This window comes from Juglans microcarpa x Juglans regia, chromosome 4D (assembly GCF_004785595.1).
Source record: "Juglans microcarpa x Juglans regia isolate MS1-56 chromosome 4D, Jm3101_v1.0, whole genome shotgun sequence".
Classification (NCBI taxonomy): Eukaryota; Viridiplantae; Streptophyta; class Magnoliopsida; order Fagales; family Juglandaceae; genus Juglans; species Juglans microcarpa x Juglans regia.
Genome location: NC_054600.1, coordinates 13450203 through 13467566, shown reverse-complemented (window position 1 = coordinate 13467566; position 17364 = coordinate 13450203). Strand labels below are relative to the sequence as shown.

The 17364-nt window shown below is 39.3% G+C and overlaps 1 protein-coding gene and 1 non-coding gene across 2 annotated transcripts in view; both read right to left on the bottom strand.

The window, feature by feature from the left end:
* LOC121259060 (ALBINO3-like protein 2, chloroplastic) overlaps nt 1-17364 on the bottom strand; it is a 54988-nt gene that overhangs the window by 31382 nt on the left and 6242 nt on the right. The window contains exon 3 of the mRNA XM_041160539.1: nt 9737-9864. Coding sequence (XP_041016473.1) covers nt 9737-9864 — 128 coding nt within the window. The remainder of the gene's footprint in view (nt 1-9736; nt 9865-17364) is intronic.
* Nucleotides 12346-12436, bottom strand: LOC121261726. Its single transcript, XR_005939954.1, has one exon. It is a non-coding gene; the product is annotated as a small nucleolar RNA U61 (small nucleolar RNA).

The following is a 17364-nucleotide window of genomic DNA, read 5'->3' as shown; positions in this document are numbered from 1 at the left end:
GCGCCTTTTTCCTTTTTCCTATGCCAGAATCCTCGACTAGATACAAACTGAAGTGTTATCTAGCACCTTGCCTAGCCTAAGCATCTAGGTGAGCATCAAGCTTGCCATTGACTACATAACCCCTTTATTCTCAACATCTGATCTACCAACTTTTTGCACTACTAATAGGATGTGGTGTAAAATTGAGTTTTACACCCTCCAATCTCAAATCACCACGTAAGGATTCTACTGCTTTTATAAAAAGCTGCACCACAAGGATTATTTTCGCATTCTACTTAATCATAACCCTAAAATCTAAACCCCAACCCCTAAGATCTAACCCTAAACTCTAAAATATTTTTAAGACAGCCTCCCGCCTCCACTCCAGCCCCGCACAAGATGGCTACACCCCAAAAATGGGGTGGCCGGCCACCCATCAGCTCCTCTTAAGGGTGGGGACCACCCCTGTGTTTGTTTTAATATAATTTCTTTTTTTTTTTTTTTTTGGTATAATTTTATAGACTTTTGATACCATTTGGGTGAATCTATATTTGTTGTGACGCCCCCAACTTTCGCTTGAGATATAACGGAGACTTGGAGCGACAGGAAATGCAACAAAATGTTACATAACCCCGTTCATGACAGTTAATATGCAATGCATCCTAATATGCAACTAGCAGTATGCAATAATCGCAGCAGAAATAAGGGTGATAAAAATAATTAATGCCAGAATGAACTAAACATCCCACATATATATTTAACCATAAATAAGTACTTCCTCACTTAACAGGTTCTCCTAAGTTCAATATAACGTGGGAGATAGAATCCCATAAAACTAAAACTACATAATCAGACTAACTCTCACGAAGCTTTAAAATCCGTTCCGTTCCGGCCGGAATGGCCGGAATTTTCCGTGCCGAAATAGTAACCGGTACAGGATAGGGTACTGCTCCGTATCGGCTCAAATTTCGGGCCGGTTTCAGTCCATTCCGGCCGAATTTCGGTATTTCGGCCGGAATGGTAATTTCAGACCGAAATTGAGGTAAATGGAATTCTTGAGAATAAATTAAAAATGGAGGGACAGAAACGCACTTCACCCTCTTGGTCTACTTCTCCAGTATTCTCCCCCATTCCTTGCAAAATAAAATCCGAAACCCTACCTCATTACTTTTCTCTCCGTCTGTCTATCTCCACTCCAGTCGCCAGTGCTTGCCACACTCCGGCAATCGGAACCTGCGAAAATCAACGGCATCGCAGATTCGCAGCTTGAAGCTTTGTCCGCTCCAGTCACATTTTCATTTCGATTTAACTTCAAATAGAAAAAAAAAAAACGAAGGAATTGAAAAATAGAACATTGAAATTCTCCTATGTATATTTTCTTAAATCAGAGAACACATGTTTGTGATTTTTTGGGGGGACTGGGCAGTGCTATAAATTTATCAGAAGATCATGACCGTTCCAAGTTCAAATGATGCGTGAAGTATATCCTACGGTCAATGCAATTTTTTTCCCCTTATAAGGGTTGGTGTTTTGAGTTTACTTATTTTTCCTAATATGTAACATAACATCCACTTTACTTATTTTTCCCAATTTGTATATATATATATATAATTTATCCATTTAATGTCTATCCCGAAACAGTACACTGAAACGTACCGGTACCCAAATATTCTGTTCGAGTGCCTCAACCGGAACGGATTTCTAAACTTTAATATAGAGTCATCGCTACGAAAGTTAAAATCAATTCTAGCCTCCTTTCCAAATCGGGCTCACCCTCGACCATCTGAAGCCAGCGATTCATCTTGCTCATCATATGTTGGGCCTGATACAACTACCATTCCGGGGGGAATGTTAAGGGGTCCACAAGGGTAAGATTTACTTAAAATTTCAGTAAGTTAAACAGCCAACTTGCATGGAGATAAGATATGCATAGTAATGATAAACATGAAATGCATGCATGATATGCATAAAATCCGTATTTGTCTCCCATCCAAATTCCTCAACATTTTTCAGAAAAACTTTTATGCATATTTTCTTTCAGAGAACATTTTTCACTTCATCTGTTAAAAAAAAACATAACATTTCATCCTTACTAAAGTCATCATTAACAATAACATAATATATATATATCATCACAGCTCCCCATTATGCACAGTGAGTACCTACAGGTGACCGTAGTACAACTCATGTTGAAACTACATTCTCTGCAGACTCATTCTCAATGCATTAGTAACATAACATTTCATCATAACATAACATCATCATACTTATATACTCAGGCCGTCCAAATTAACCATAGCAAGAGTATACATTCATAGCGGTACCCACTAGCATTACGCACAATATTCATACGACAACACCCTGGCATCCTTTAAAGAGGACTCATTCGATGTTCGTTGACTGTTCTTCGTCAATCCAGGGATTACCACTATTTTTACTCACTACAGAGTGGACAGAGGAGTTCTACTAGAATAATTCATCATCCTAGCCTCTGGGGTCGTGACAAAAATTTATTTTCATGCAATACTTTGAAAAATGTATTTCATGACATGTGCATAGGTAGTAAGCTTCATGTGAAAATGATCTTTATATGCAATATGCTAAATTGGTGAGAATTTCACATGTCATGTAAGTAAGTAATCAAATGTTCAATGATGTATCATATGATTTTTCATGCTTAAAATGACATTTACAATATGAATGTGACGCTTATACAAGAATTATAAATAATCTACGAGTAAGTTAGAACCTAACTTACAAACTTTTCGGATGCTTAGAAAACTGGTGCAGCTATAATTGAAAGTTAATCTAAGTTAGGAATTGCATATCTAAGGAAGATATTCATAATCAAAAGGTTCAACCAATATTTACGAAATTGCCCCTACAATTTTCCAAAATTGCCACTAAGGCCATAAACTTTCACTATTTGCAATTTGAACCCAAAATTCACTGAATTTCACAAACTTCATATTTTCTATGTTCTACATCCATATATGACCTTAGAATTCCAAAAATCCAACAACTACTATGTGAAAACTATCTAACCCGTGGCATGCAATTTGGTGACCATTTTTGTGATTTCAAACCTATAGCTTCTTTGCATGCGGCCATAAACTTTCACTATTTGCAATTTGAACCCAAAATTCACTGAATTTCACAAACTTCATGCATGCATGTGTGATCAAATTCTATCATATATAAATCCATAAATATGATCTTGGAACATGTTTACAACTTAGAATAATGTCACACGAGATAATCCCAACACTTAGGCATTGCATATCACCAAATCATCCAAAAACTTCAAACCGTGTGTATGCATGATGTTTCTAACTTCTCTTTGTCAAAGCAAGTTTTAAAGCCCAAATGAATCATGCATTTTAATGCCTAACATGATGATAATTGGTTTCTAAAGATTCATAAGGCCATCCTAGAGGAAATAGAACATGACATACCAAGATCATTCTCATACAAGTGCAAACCGAATGCTTAGATGATCAACACAAGATATTGGATTATAAACCTATCATGACATGTTTTTTACCTCAAATTTAAACCTTCAATAAATCTTTCAAGATATTAATAAAACATATAAGATCATATCAAGACATGTCATGGCTAAAATTTCATCCCAAAACAATTTATTCAATCAAAACTCCAAATCTGAACCGAAATGCATCTCTTCAAGTTAAGCCTCATATAACTCAATCAAAACTTCATGCGCATGCCATAAATCAAAGACTAACATAATAATCTAACACCCAACAAGAGATAAGGCAAGATCACTTACCAAAAGTCGTGGCCCTTGAGCTCTCAAAACTCAACTCACTCCAAGAACCTCACTCAAGCTACTCGGTTTCAACTCTTCCTCACAATTTGAATGCTTTGCTCTCAAGAACGCCAAATGAAAGGTAGAGAGAGTTGTGTGAGCAAATGAGGAGTGAAGGGGAGTATTTATAGGACTCAATGGAGGGTGAGAGGTAAGGAGGGGCATTGGTCTCGGCTGAAGGAAAGTGTTGTGAGCGGTGGAGGTGTTGAATGGATTTTCAGTTGTGTCATGCCATGGTTCAGATGAATAGTGCCCTAAACCATGGAAAAGAGTTAGAAGAAGACCATAGGTGCAGTGGGCTGCATTGGTGTAGAAAATAAAACAAGACAAAAAAAATCAAATGAGAAATACACAATGGAGGCCAACGGTTTTGAATCAAAACTGTCCAAATTTTGATTTCCTTCTTGTCTCTTCTCCTTGGTCTGAATTGGGGGCATTAAGACCATCATTTTAAGGCTTTTTCAAGTCAGGAAGAGAGGCATGAGTGGCTGCCAAGTGATCATGCTTAAATTGAAAAAGAAAAAGATGAAAAGGGGTGATGGCTCAACCGAGTGGTTCATGTGTGCCCCTCTTTGCGCCAATCGGTTGGGCTGCCTTAGGGAGGTAATTGGACAAGCAAGCACTTGAGTGCTTTAAAGCACTTCCAAGGGACAAAATGACAAGGGTGGTGGCGTGGGGAGGTAAGTAAAACAGATGCAGAAAATTTTTGAAGAGCCAAGGGTACTCGGTTGGAATTCAACTCCACTTCTTAGGTGAATAATTAGGTTTTTGGCTTGATCTTTGGGACTGTTTTTAGCTCCTTTTTTAGGTCTGATTTTTGAGGATGTAATGATGGTTGATAGGTGCAGAAAACCCTTTGAAATATTGTGGAAGAGGCGTGGGTTTGGGGCTGGTTTGATGAAGGGTACATGTTTGCTTCAAGTGAGCCGATTGGTGGTAATGTTGGCCTTGACATGCCTTTGGTTCATGCGACATGGGTTGGGTTAAATCTAACCTTCAAGAGTTGTCTAAGAGTGATGCAAAACAAGTGCAAAAGACAAGAATTTCAGATTTAAAAATTATGAAGAAAGGGTTTCAAGAAAACTATGCAATTTCATGATGCTTGAGTTACTATTCATGGGTGAGATGAATATTGATCTTAAGTCAAGTTAAAAACTTAACCAAAGTTGAATTAGGAACCCTAGGGGCGTGTGGATGATTTGTGGAAGAAGGGAAACCAATGGTATGGTGTATGTGGATCCCATTTGGAAGAATGAAATGAAATAAAAGGCTTGGGCCTCGTGTGGGCTTGGAAGTGAACCGCTTTATGGGCCTCATGTCTAGATTTATTGGGCTTTTCCTTGGCCTCAAAAGTCCACTAGGTTGGGTCCCAACTTTTGGTCTTTCTTCAATTGGGCCAAATCCTTGAATCTTACTAAGTTGGGCCTAATAACCTTATGCTTACTAAGTTGGGTCTAATAAGTTAGGCCCATAGTTTTGTGTCCAATAAGTGAGGCCTAAATCTTAGTGTCTCTCCTAGCCTTTATACCCAAAAAGCTTGGGCCTTATTCAAACCACTCATGGGCCTTCACAAATCCATCTAGCATTTAACCCAAATTACTAAGCCCACCAATATGCCATGTGTCCTTCTCCTATTGGCATCTTGGCTTCATATCCTCAAAATAAATACTATTGCACTAAAAAATCTTCTAACAATTGTACTAAACCCAAAGTATACAGCCATTTTGCCAACTCAAGTATCCAAAAATATTCTTATTCTCAAATAGCCCAACTCCTAATTAACTAGGATTATGGCGACTAAAGTCAAGGCCTAAGGGGTTTTTTTAAGTGGGGTGTTACATTTGTAATGACCCAGTCTAATATTTCAAATATCAGAATATGAATAATTTTATTGGGCCATCAATTGGACAAAAGCCATTTAATATTTATGGACCAAGTGGGCCCTATTTAATTGGTAATAAGCTCAAGAATTATTTTAAAAGCCCAAAAATATTTATTGGATGAGTTTGGCTTATTTTAGACTCAAGACCAAGCCTGTTAGAATTTACTGAATATTAGGCCTAGGAAAATATGGGCAAGCTTGAGATTATTTGGATCATTTAAATTGGCCCAACCCAATTGTGAAGCCCTTACATTGCCTAGGAAAACCCTAGGACCCATGAGCAATGACCCAACCCATGTGTATGTGTAAAAATCAAGACCCAAGACCCATGAAAAGGCCCAAGCCCGATTACCCAACACCTCAGACTTGATTGGTTATATACATAGCAGACCCATATAGTATAACCATACGTTACGTGACAGCCTACTCCCTAGGTTTTGTGCCACATCATCCATTTGCCCATGCCTCCATCACTCAACTTCTCCGTGTAACAGCAACCATTAACAAGGCAAACCACACAATAGCCTTCGTGAGCAGCCGAGATTAAAGCCAACAGAAACATCACGACATCAGAGCAACATGGACATACGCGAGTAACGATCTGATCAAGGCATCTTCTTGTGCACCACCCAGCTCCACTCCTTTCCGTTGTCCCTACCAGTAGCACCATAAACCTCATTAGGGCAACCCGAGAGCAACCTAGCATATACCACCCAAGGATCATTACGTTCCTACCCTCTTTTACATTCACAGAAACAGATCAAGCCCTTTAGACACCGAAACCACTGTGAGACAACCAAGCACTCCATGACATTGCAAGTCTGCAAGGCCAGACCACCATGAAAGCCACACGTCCAACAAAGAACCCAACACACCCAACACCTTCCCATGACCTCCATTGTAAGCCACGAAACACCTATGTTTCTCCACCCCAAAAGAGAGTTGCATTAGAGCCACACCTTGCAACAGTTGATGCCATGACGCCACCACCACCAGCAACAAAAGACGTCAGAGAGAAAGTCTCAACCGTCAAACACCATTGTGCCCCATCATGGCCAACCACCCAGACGCTGCCCTAGCACTGCCACACCGCAAGGCCAACAGTCTCCCTTTCTCTCTCTATGCCTCTTCCCTTTCCCCACCGTCACTCCTTGTCGAAAAATACAACCACAACCCACGTCGTACGACTACCCACATAAGACCACTCCTTTCCTCTCCAATGGTTAAAACATGTCTAGAATTAAGCCCCTTAGAAAATAAATAACATAAATTTCCATGCACAGTGAGTGGTCCAAAGCGTGTATTGCCATATTCTTGTAATAAAACTAAGGCCCGGTTTGGATACAAAAGTCTCCCAACTCATCTCATCTAATCATTACAACTTTCTCAAATTCTCACACATAATATAATAAACAATTCAACTTTTTCAAATCTCAAAACAATCATAATATTAAAAAAATAATATTTTATCAATATTTTATTCAACTTTCAACTTTCATCTCATCTCAACTCACTATCCAAACCTACCCTAAGCAAAATTAGATGTTTAGAGGTGGAAATTACTTTAGAGTTTTAAGTGGTTATCAATTACTTAGGAAGTAACAATATTTTAGGGTTAAGAGAATTTTAGAATTTTTATGAAACGTAGGTTATCTAAGTATTTCAAGTTTTAAATACAAGGTATGTGTTTACTTAGACGTTTAATTACATATTGACGTAAATTACATGCCTATTTTATAGGTAATCAGCTTCACTCCGAAAATATTGGATTAGCACTACGAGATAAGGAGCATAATCATATCCTTCCACGTATGTACAGTAAATGACATGTCATTTTATAAAAAGTATTATGTATGTATGCCCTTTATTGGAAGTCTCATTTTACGTACCAAGTTATGATATGATGAAAGTGAGTTTCAATGTCATGTTGAGATATGTTTTATAGCATCATGATATGTTTTCATTTATGATTATGAATTGTTACAACAATGGTTCTTAAAACCCATTAGCCGTCACAACCAAAAACACCCAAACTCAAAATAGGGATTTGTAATTTCTTAAAGGACTATGTGTACTAATCAAAGTTTTCAAGTCTCTCATCTGTGGCAACGAAGAGGAATGGAGCTTAGGAAGCCTATGCATTTGAAATTTTGATTGAGATTATTATGGATCAATTTGTGCCTTTTTTGGGTGGAATCGAAGGCTTTTGAGTTTTCACTAGAAACATGGAGGTCCTCAATAAAAATTGTGGAGAAGAGCATAAGGGTTTGGAGGTCTATAGTTATGGGTCGTAGTGGTATAGGGTGGCTGGTGGCTACAATGGAAGCAATGTTACAGGCAAAGAGAAATTCAAAATTTATAAAACACTTGCACGAAGGAAGCAGTGCCTTCGTGGCACAATGATGCTCCAACATACACGGTAGATATCTAACTGTTACCGAATACGGTGGAGGAGTCCAGCGGGATGTTCTAGTCATTCCGAAAGGGTATGAAGGTCTGGGTTGGGAGAAATTTGCTAGTTCATCATCGGATTGGGTTTTGCAAAAGGTTAACAAGATACAACAATGTGTGGGGATTACATATGGAGGATTTGATGACTAATTCACAACACTTCTCACTGCAATTGAAGCGGGTCACTTACTTGAAACAAAATCAAGATCTAAGAAGAGCAGGAAGTTAAAGCATCTTAGTTGGACAATCAACTACAACGCTAAGGGAGGGCAGGATCAATTATATTATGAAGCCTTCCAACGTTCTGATAGGATCATTCGGATTACGTAGAATGGTCCTATTTAGCTTCTAAGGGAGTTTCAGGTAGAGTATTAGTTAAGTGGGAAACAATGGTTTGGGGTATTTATGACATACTTTGCTTTGGGGAGGTGCTTTTTGTCCCAATCGGGCTTGGTGTAGATTGGATAGGTTTCTAATTTCTCCCTCTAGGGCGTTGTTCCCTATTATGAGCTTATTGTTCATTAGGGGCTACTATTATGGACTAGGTATTTTCACTTATATACATCCAATGTACTTGGTTATGTCTATTGATATTAATAAATTTTTACTTATAAAAAAAATTTATGATTACAATAAGCTATGTCATTATGTGTTCTAGACACATCCTGGTAAGAAAGATAAAAGACAAGTTATGAGAGCAGCCTTAAGAATGGCCATAAGAGATGCATGGTACCAATACAGTTATGGGTGGATGTGCAAGCCACATACCTAAGCGTTGTCCACCATAGTATGTTATGATACGATTAGCAATTCCCCTTATGGTCATAGAATGTGGAATTAGTGCACAACCCGAATTAGTGCACAACCCTACACACAAGGGTTAAGGTGTGCTGGCCATTAAAGAAAGAAAGATACAAGTTTAATGAGTTATGCTTAGTACATGTTACATATTTATGTTAGTATAAGTATTAAATACACATGCATTTCAAGAAAATTCTATGTTTATTATGTTTACTGTATGATGTACTACTTATTGAGTATTCGACTCATTTTTGTATGTTTTTCTTGTTTTAACCACCCCAACTGAGGATCTTTATAATGATGGAGCTGCAGAATATGACTTGGCCCAGGGATAGGCTTAGATCATATACAAAGTTTTTAAATTATGATCTTTATAATACAAAAAATTGAGAAACTTTAATACGTGCTTCCGCGTACTCTCTTTTAAATTTTAATGAGATATGTTTTATTTTAAATTTAGAATCTTTTATACCTGGTGCTTCCATAAGAAAAGAGAATTTTTAAAGTCAACGTTAGTAGCACTCTGGTCCCTCTATTTCCTAAAAAAATGATGTTGTTCTTAACTCTAAGGGAATGGGGTGTTACAATTTGTCATCAGTTAAAAGTTCATGTGTCAGCTTTTAATGAAGGGTGTAACCATCTACACAACTAATATACACTACATCCTATTTGAAGATAAATTCTCATAAAAAAAACCAAAGATATTGCATCATAAAAGATGTGGCGTGTGGTGTGAAAAAAATGGCATTCCAAAATGTACAAGATTATTCCTACAATCAAGATCGAAGTATCACCTGGAAGCAGGAGTATGCAAGGAACCACAAAAATGAAGGGCATCCACTTGCTCTTTTTTCCTTACGAAAGAGTGAAAATTGATCAATATAACTCCTTCCGGAGAGAGGTGGTGGCAATGGAGGAGGCACTTTGAGAATTTCAAGAGTCAAAAAAAAAATATTTGTAAGTAAAATGATAAAAAACACTGAAAAGGATGGCAATTCCATCATAAGACCACCATAGAAATGATATATAACAAACCCTCTTCATAATCTTGGGTCAATATTTTTGGCCAAGTAATCATGTCTTAATGAGTTCATGCCTTAGTATTTCGTTAGTGTGGATAATTGTGCAACAGGCCAAAAAATGTCGCAAGAGATGACATGAGTTGATGCAGTCAAGGTAAAAAAACAAAAACAAAAATTAAAAATTGCCAAAGTCAGAAAAAATAAGTAAAAATCCAACCAATAAAAAAAGGCAATAGACAAGTCAAGATAATTAAAATTAAGGTCATTCATGGAGGTATCTAATCGCCCGAGTAACTTCTACTTGGCACACCCATTAAAAATAATGGAACATAAAAATATAGGCAAGGCCAAGAATTCTGTTAAGACCCATTAAGTAGCCAACCCATGGTTCAGCCCAAAAGGATTTCTTAAAAACCCACAATTAGGCCCACGGAACGAACCCATTTATTGTACCCGATCCCCATCTTGTAGCCACACTAACATGCATGTAACTTACCCCTACTCAAAGTACAAGTCTTCTTCTCCATACACAACACACACTTGGGTTCCTGCAACCAAAGCCTCTCTTTACATCTCTATTTTGCGATCCCCCAACACCCCCCCCCCCCCCCCCCCCCCCCGCCCCGGCGCCCAAGCAGAAACTCAACCCTCCTTATCCCCCTGTTTTTTGGCAAGCCATAGTAAGTAATATGATGGCGCCCTTTATTATCACGCATGTTTTTAAGTTATGTTAGTCAAATCCATTATAGGCAAAGCCTATTCATTGATAGCCTCATTTTACGTATCCTATAATTATGAAAGTATGTGAAAGGATTTGACTACACAAATAATATTACAATTATTCTTGAAAGACTGAATGATTGACTGATGACTGATGGCGAATAAATAATAAATGATGATGGATTATGGTACCAAAGGTTAAGGAGCGGAAGGCAATGCCAACAATGGCTTATTAGCGGTGCACCGAATGACAACCATCTCTTTTAACGGTTTAGCTGGATCTCACTCGAGGCTTACGGGCGGAATCATGATCATTGAGATTGCAAACCCTAACACAAGGGAGTAGTTGTGTGTGATGATGGATAACAGTTATGACAGATATGATGTGATGGATCAAATGTGAACCATGTTAACGTTTATGTTTTATGCATGGTGGTTTAAAGAGAAAAACCGTTGAGTATATTTTTACTGTGTGATGTATTGCTAGAATATCCAACTCATTTTTGTTTTAAATGATCCAGGCAATGACTTATGTGAGAATAAAGCTGAAAGATAGGACTTGGCTTAAAGAAACGAGGCAAAGGCCTAGATTGTCATGATGATTTTAGTTTTATGGTTTAATTTATTTACAAGTTATTTTGTGAAGCACAAGACTTTTGAGTTACTTTAATAAGAGTTTCCGTGGACTCTCTTTTAGTTTTTAGTATTTAATAAAGTTTGATTTTGTTTTATTTTAAAACTATGGGATCTTTTACCCTCAACTACTAAGCTATTTTAAAATGGTAGTAGCATTCCTGACCTGAAAAGGGGCAAGGCGTTTGGACTGCTTATATACATATATAGTATTATACCATATTAAATGATGAAAGATAAAGAAAGAAAATGCTTAATGAAAGAAACGAAGTAGACAAATAGTGAATGAATGGCTAAGGTAAATTATTAAAAGGGGCCAAGACAATGAAGCGATAGTAGAGGTTAAAGGACAAATTGCAATGCTGGAATGCATAACTGGCGATGCACCTAGTGATGTCCATTCTTGGGGAGCACTAGGTTCTTTACCTGTTAGTCCCAAGAAGAGCACTAGGTTCTTTATCAACATTCTAATGCTTTTGAGCGTTATATAGAATTAACAAATTACGGTGGTAGTGGACATCGAGGTCTTCTAGTGATCCCGGAAGGAATGAAAGGAAGAGGGTGGAAAAGTCTCTCTCTGGAGATAAAGCATGCTCTAACCATGCATACTATCCCGACAGAAAAGGATCAAGCTTTGTCTTTACGCCTGGACAGGCAGTAGCCAAGGGGAAGGAGAAAGGGAAGCAAGTCGTGGCGTAGGGAAACTAGTGGTGGTGCCGCATGCTATGGTCCACTCATCGTTGCAACAACTAAGTGATAAGGGCAAAAAGGAAGTGCAGCAGGGGAGAGTACTATTGTTGCAGAGAAGCATGGTTTGAGGTGATCTGATGTACCAGAAGCTAACCCCAGACTTTTCACAAAAGAGTATGATGGTGGCTTGTCCAACGTCGACTCAGCAAAAAGAGAGGAGCAGGGGGTCCTGATTCGACTGAAAGAGGACATGGGGTTTTTGAAGAAGGCAATAGAAGATCTCATATATATATATATATATATATATATTTTGATAAGTACTATAACTATGAAAGGGAAAGCTCAAAACTTTTTAGGGGGTTGTGTTGCCTTCAACGACGGAATCGTTAGAGACCGTCTCCGATAACAGCTAGATCTTCATCACAACTTCACCTTTCAAAGAAAAAGAAAATTAGAGAGAGAGATTTATAAGGGAAGTATGTTGGGCGAGGCGGAATCAGATCTCATATATAAAGTGGATATGGGTCTGGGTCTGGGTCTGAGTCTAGGGCTGGGGCTGGGCCCAGGCCACGGCTGACGCACTAAAGGTTTGGAGAGTAAAGATGCAGGGCTGGTTAGTAATGGGCCGAAACCCATCAGGCCTGATAAAGGCAAATCTAAAATTGGAGTGGGTCGAGTGCGTTCAACCTGTTTACCCAAGATGAAATGAATACTCAAACGGGTCGGGCACTCTTCCTTCAAACAGGGCTCCTCATCAGCAACTATATGACACCGGCACAACTCCAACCAAGGATGACACAGAACCGTGCGCCTGCAACATCTGGGCCTATATCAGATAATATTACACTGTTACCAACAATGGAAACTAAGAAGGTTGTTCAAAAGCGGACATCGACACAGGACATCAACTATCGGGGGATTAGTGTATTGTGGGGTGGCACAGAAACTTCCACGAAGTTCTTTGGGTCAACTTTCGTTACTGTTGTTGCGAAGGTAACACTCACGACATCGGAAACTGAGTCTCTAATGCGATCTATCGATGAGAGGGTGGAAATTTCACCGGGAGGGTTAGAGCACTACGGGGTGGCACAAATCCTTGTGCCAGAAACACCTGGATTGACAACCGATCTCCCTGCAGTGAAGTCGACTATACCAACACCGGAAAATGACAGTTTAGCCAAGAAACACTTGTCTGTTGACTTTGAGAGTGCAAAAATAGTGGGGGAAACTCTACATACGGTGGGGGAGGTCGAAATGGAAGCAGCTCTGGTCTTATTTGAGTCCAATAAAGGAGGGACGAAGTAACAGTTGCCGAAATGATGGCTGAAGGGAGGGAGGATGAAGGAGGGTGAAGAAGACAACAGACGAAGTGGAAGAAGCTATTCCTTTAAACTTGTTTCACCCTAAAGTGTCAGATTGGGTAATTCAAAAAGCTATGGAGATTAAGCATTGTGTAGGTATCACATGTGAGGGTTTCAAAGATGAATTCATGGCATTACTCATAGCTATAGAGACCGCATATGCACACTCCAGATTTGATCCGTCTCTCAATTCAACTAAAAAAGAAAAAGAAAGAGAACTAAATAGGCTAACTTGGGCAATGAATGATTATGTAGGGGAGAAGAGCTCTAACCGGGGAGTTTTAAGCGAAGAGCAAAGATGGTCACTTTATGAAACCAAAAAGTATATCATGGAATGTAAGGGGGGCTGAATGAGAGTAACAAGCGGCTCCAAATCATAAACTCACTTCATCAATGGAAGGGTGATATTATCCGTTTATAGGAGACCAAGCTGGAACTTATTACAAGAGAACTAGTTCAAAGCTTATGGAGATGTCAACATATTGGCTGTCATACTTGCCTTCTAAAGGGGCATCCAGTGGTGTTTTAGTTAGGTATTATAAAAGGATGGTGGAGAGGTTGGAGGAATGTGTGGAGAATTTAGGCCTAGTTTGGATAGTGAGATGAGATAAGATGATCTGTGAATAATAGAGAAATGGTTTGTGAATAGTAGCGAAATGGTTTGAGTTGAGATATTTTATGAGATTTTGAGAAATGAGAGAAAAAGTTGAATAAAAATATTATGAAGTTAAAATATTCTTAGAATACAATTTTTTAATATTATTTATTTTGGGATTTGAAAAGGTTGAGTTGTTTTTTGTTTGGAAGTTTGGGAAAGGTGTAATGATTAAATGAAAAAATTAAAAATTTGAAATTGAAAGTGTTTGTGTTTGTGTTTATAGTGTTTGGATATTGAGATGAGATGGAATGAGATGTGAGGCTTTCAACATCCAAACCAGGCCATATTGTGCTTTGCTCATTTAAGAATTTAGAAGACGGATTCCGGTGGGCATTTGCATGAGTCCATAGCCCTAATATTGACTCAGAAAAGAGGTTATTATGGGAAGAGTTGGCGGAGACTTCATTTTCGACATGACCTTATGGATATTCCATTAATTGGAGGTACGTTCACATGGTCCAACAGCCGAAAACACCCTTCCTGGTCGAGGATTGATAGGTTTCTGATAACCTCATATTAGAAGTTACATTTTTTTTAGAGAAATTCCTATGGTGGGGAGACCTCGTGTACGACTTGACATGGAGGAGGCCACATAAGGCGAAGAAACGACTTGTTTTATTAAAATTGAGGGACCCAGCCAAGTAGAAGGAAATGAAAACTGAGGAACCAAGCGTTGAGCAATGAAATAGTGCTTAGAGGAGATGAGCTTGAGGAGATGTTTGTGGAGCCCTAACTATCAAACCATAGCAGAGGAGATGCTATGTTGAGGATGGTCTAAGTTGTCGTGCCCTTCCATTGTTGAGCTTCCATTGAAGCGCTGGAGACTGATTCTCCTGATTTTCCACCTTTTTTGCAGCTTCCTTTCTCTATTTAAGTTGGGTTTTTTCCAACATTTCGTTCTTGTACTTGATCTTCAAATCCATCATCCTCTCCATCTCAAAAAGATTGCCACTTTTCTATTACCCAACTCTCTCACACTCTAGCTCTCTGAATCTATGATCAGATCGAGCAATTGCTTCTTCACTGACTACGGTTAGGGTCGGGATGATTTTTACGTATACATCTCCTTCTTGTTCCCTCTATCTTTCATCCACCTTCTTGCTTCTCATTTCTCACTCGATTTTCATTTTTCCTAAAATTCCTAAGATGGGTCTTTGTTAACTAGATCTGGGAACTTCTTTGTTCTTTCTTTTTCAGATTAGTATTATTTTTCTAACTAGAGGATCAGAGTTGAACTTAACGTCGGTTTACACGTTGGCTCTTGTTTTGTCAGTGAATTTGTAAAATTCTATGTCAATATTGGTGAATTCCGGTATTTGAAGCGAGCACTTAAGGATTATCTTGGCGTTTCCTATTGTCTTTATTTTTTAAAACTTTTTACAATATTTTCCGCTTCAAATTTATCCAGTTGTTTTGGATTGAGTGAGTTTTCTAGTGTTCTGGGGGTTTGAAAATTATCAATGACTAATGCCAATCATTTGAGCTCTGCAACTCCAGCAGCCTTCAATAATTCAGGTAAAGAAAAATGGCCAATGGTGGTGGAGGAGCTGAACAGGTCAACGCCGGTTGACAGAGCTGCAATGGGAACTCGAATGGTAGAGAGAAATGAGATATGGCACGGGCTAGGCAAAAATCTGAGAGAATGGGGTTTTGGGTCATTGACTTAAGCTAATATGGACGGACACGCAAAGGAGTACACAGGGACTATGTTTAGAGTACTGTACGTAGCAAAATTTTTATTTATTGGTAGATTGGGAGTTACATTTCGGATGTAATTCAAAAAAGATTACCTAGATTTTGCTCTGATCATTTCCCTATCATCCTAGATTGTGAAGGTATCCAAGGGGGCAGAACATATTTTAAATTTGAGAATATATAGCTTAAATCTGACGGTTTTGTAGGCAGGATCTGACAATGGTGGTCTTCTTACTATTTCCAAGTCTCCCCAAGTTTCATAATGGCAAGAAAGTTATAACCACTGAAAAATTATATGAATTGACGAAATGAAGAAGTTTTTGGAAACATAGTACAACAGAGGTGCTCTCTCTTGTAGGAGCTATAGTGTCTGGAGGGCAAGGAGGAGGTAAGAACTCTCTTTGACTCCAATAGAACTCACAAAACTCAGGTAGTCACGAAACACGAAAGAACAACATTGATGGACATCTTTTGGAGACAAAAATCAAGGGCACGATCTCTTGAGGGAGACAAATTGTGTAGGCGGATGGGACTTTACTTGCAACAGGATCTTATGATGGGCAAGCAAGAATATGGAGTGGAGATGGGATTTCCGAAACAAGTAGTAATCAAATCAAAAGCTTTGAGTTAACAAGGGATGGAAGATATTTGCACATTACCAAGAGGAGTTTGAGAGTCGTGAAAGTAATGAACTGGGGATGTCCATGGTGCTATGGTTTACCAAAGCATTGGAGGACTATTTGAAGGATGAAAGAAGAGAGTTGTATGCTACTCATTGAGAGGGAGATAGAGGCTTCGTTGTGCAGAGATGCTCTAATTCCCGAGGCCGTTACATGCACTAGTCGAGTATAGAGGCAGTGGTAGACGAAACTTAATTTTCATTCCAGAGGAGAGGTATGGCAAGGGATGGAGGAAGTTGACGGATGTACTAAGGGCTAGAAGAGAGGGTGGACACATGGGCCGCAACAGAGGAGGGGCATTCAAGCGTCAGCGGTGGCAATGGTGGCGGTGAACCAACCGCACGCGTTCATACAAGAATGTCCTCCAACAGCCAAGGGCACCGATTACCTCACATGAACAAAACAAGCAAGGAAGACGATCTGACATGTCAACTAGTCTGAGCAGAGCCATGGGTCCAGGGAGGGCTGGTTGTGTCATTCGTACAGTAGGTGTTCAGAGGCAAGGTGGTGGAGGCAAGTGTGTTGTTGGCTTGACAGAGGAAAGCATGAATCGTACTCTTTTGGACATGAAAAAGAAGTTGGACGCATTGCAGGAGAGAATGGAGAGCCTTATACGGTGCGATGAGGAGAATCAGGTGGTGTGCTTGGGCTTGGGCCACATAGATTGTGGACTAGGTAAAGAAAAGCCTAAGGGTGGTCTGGGCACAGACAGGCCAGTCAGCATGGATCAAAGTGGTGTGGGCCACTTTAGTGGGATTCAGTCCGTGAGCCAAAACAGAGGGAAGGCTAAGCTAGATTTGGGCCAATTCAATAGGCCTCAGCCTATGGGCCAACTAAAAAACATGAGACAGGCTTGCCCCAATATATGCGTATGGAAGAGACATGAAGCCTGTGATGCAGGGCCATCGACCGGCGAGAACCAGCCAACGTCACCGGAGGTGGTCCCGGTGGTCTTGCGGCAGG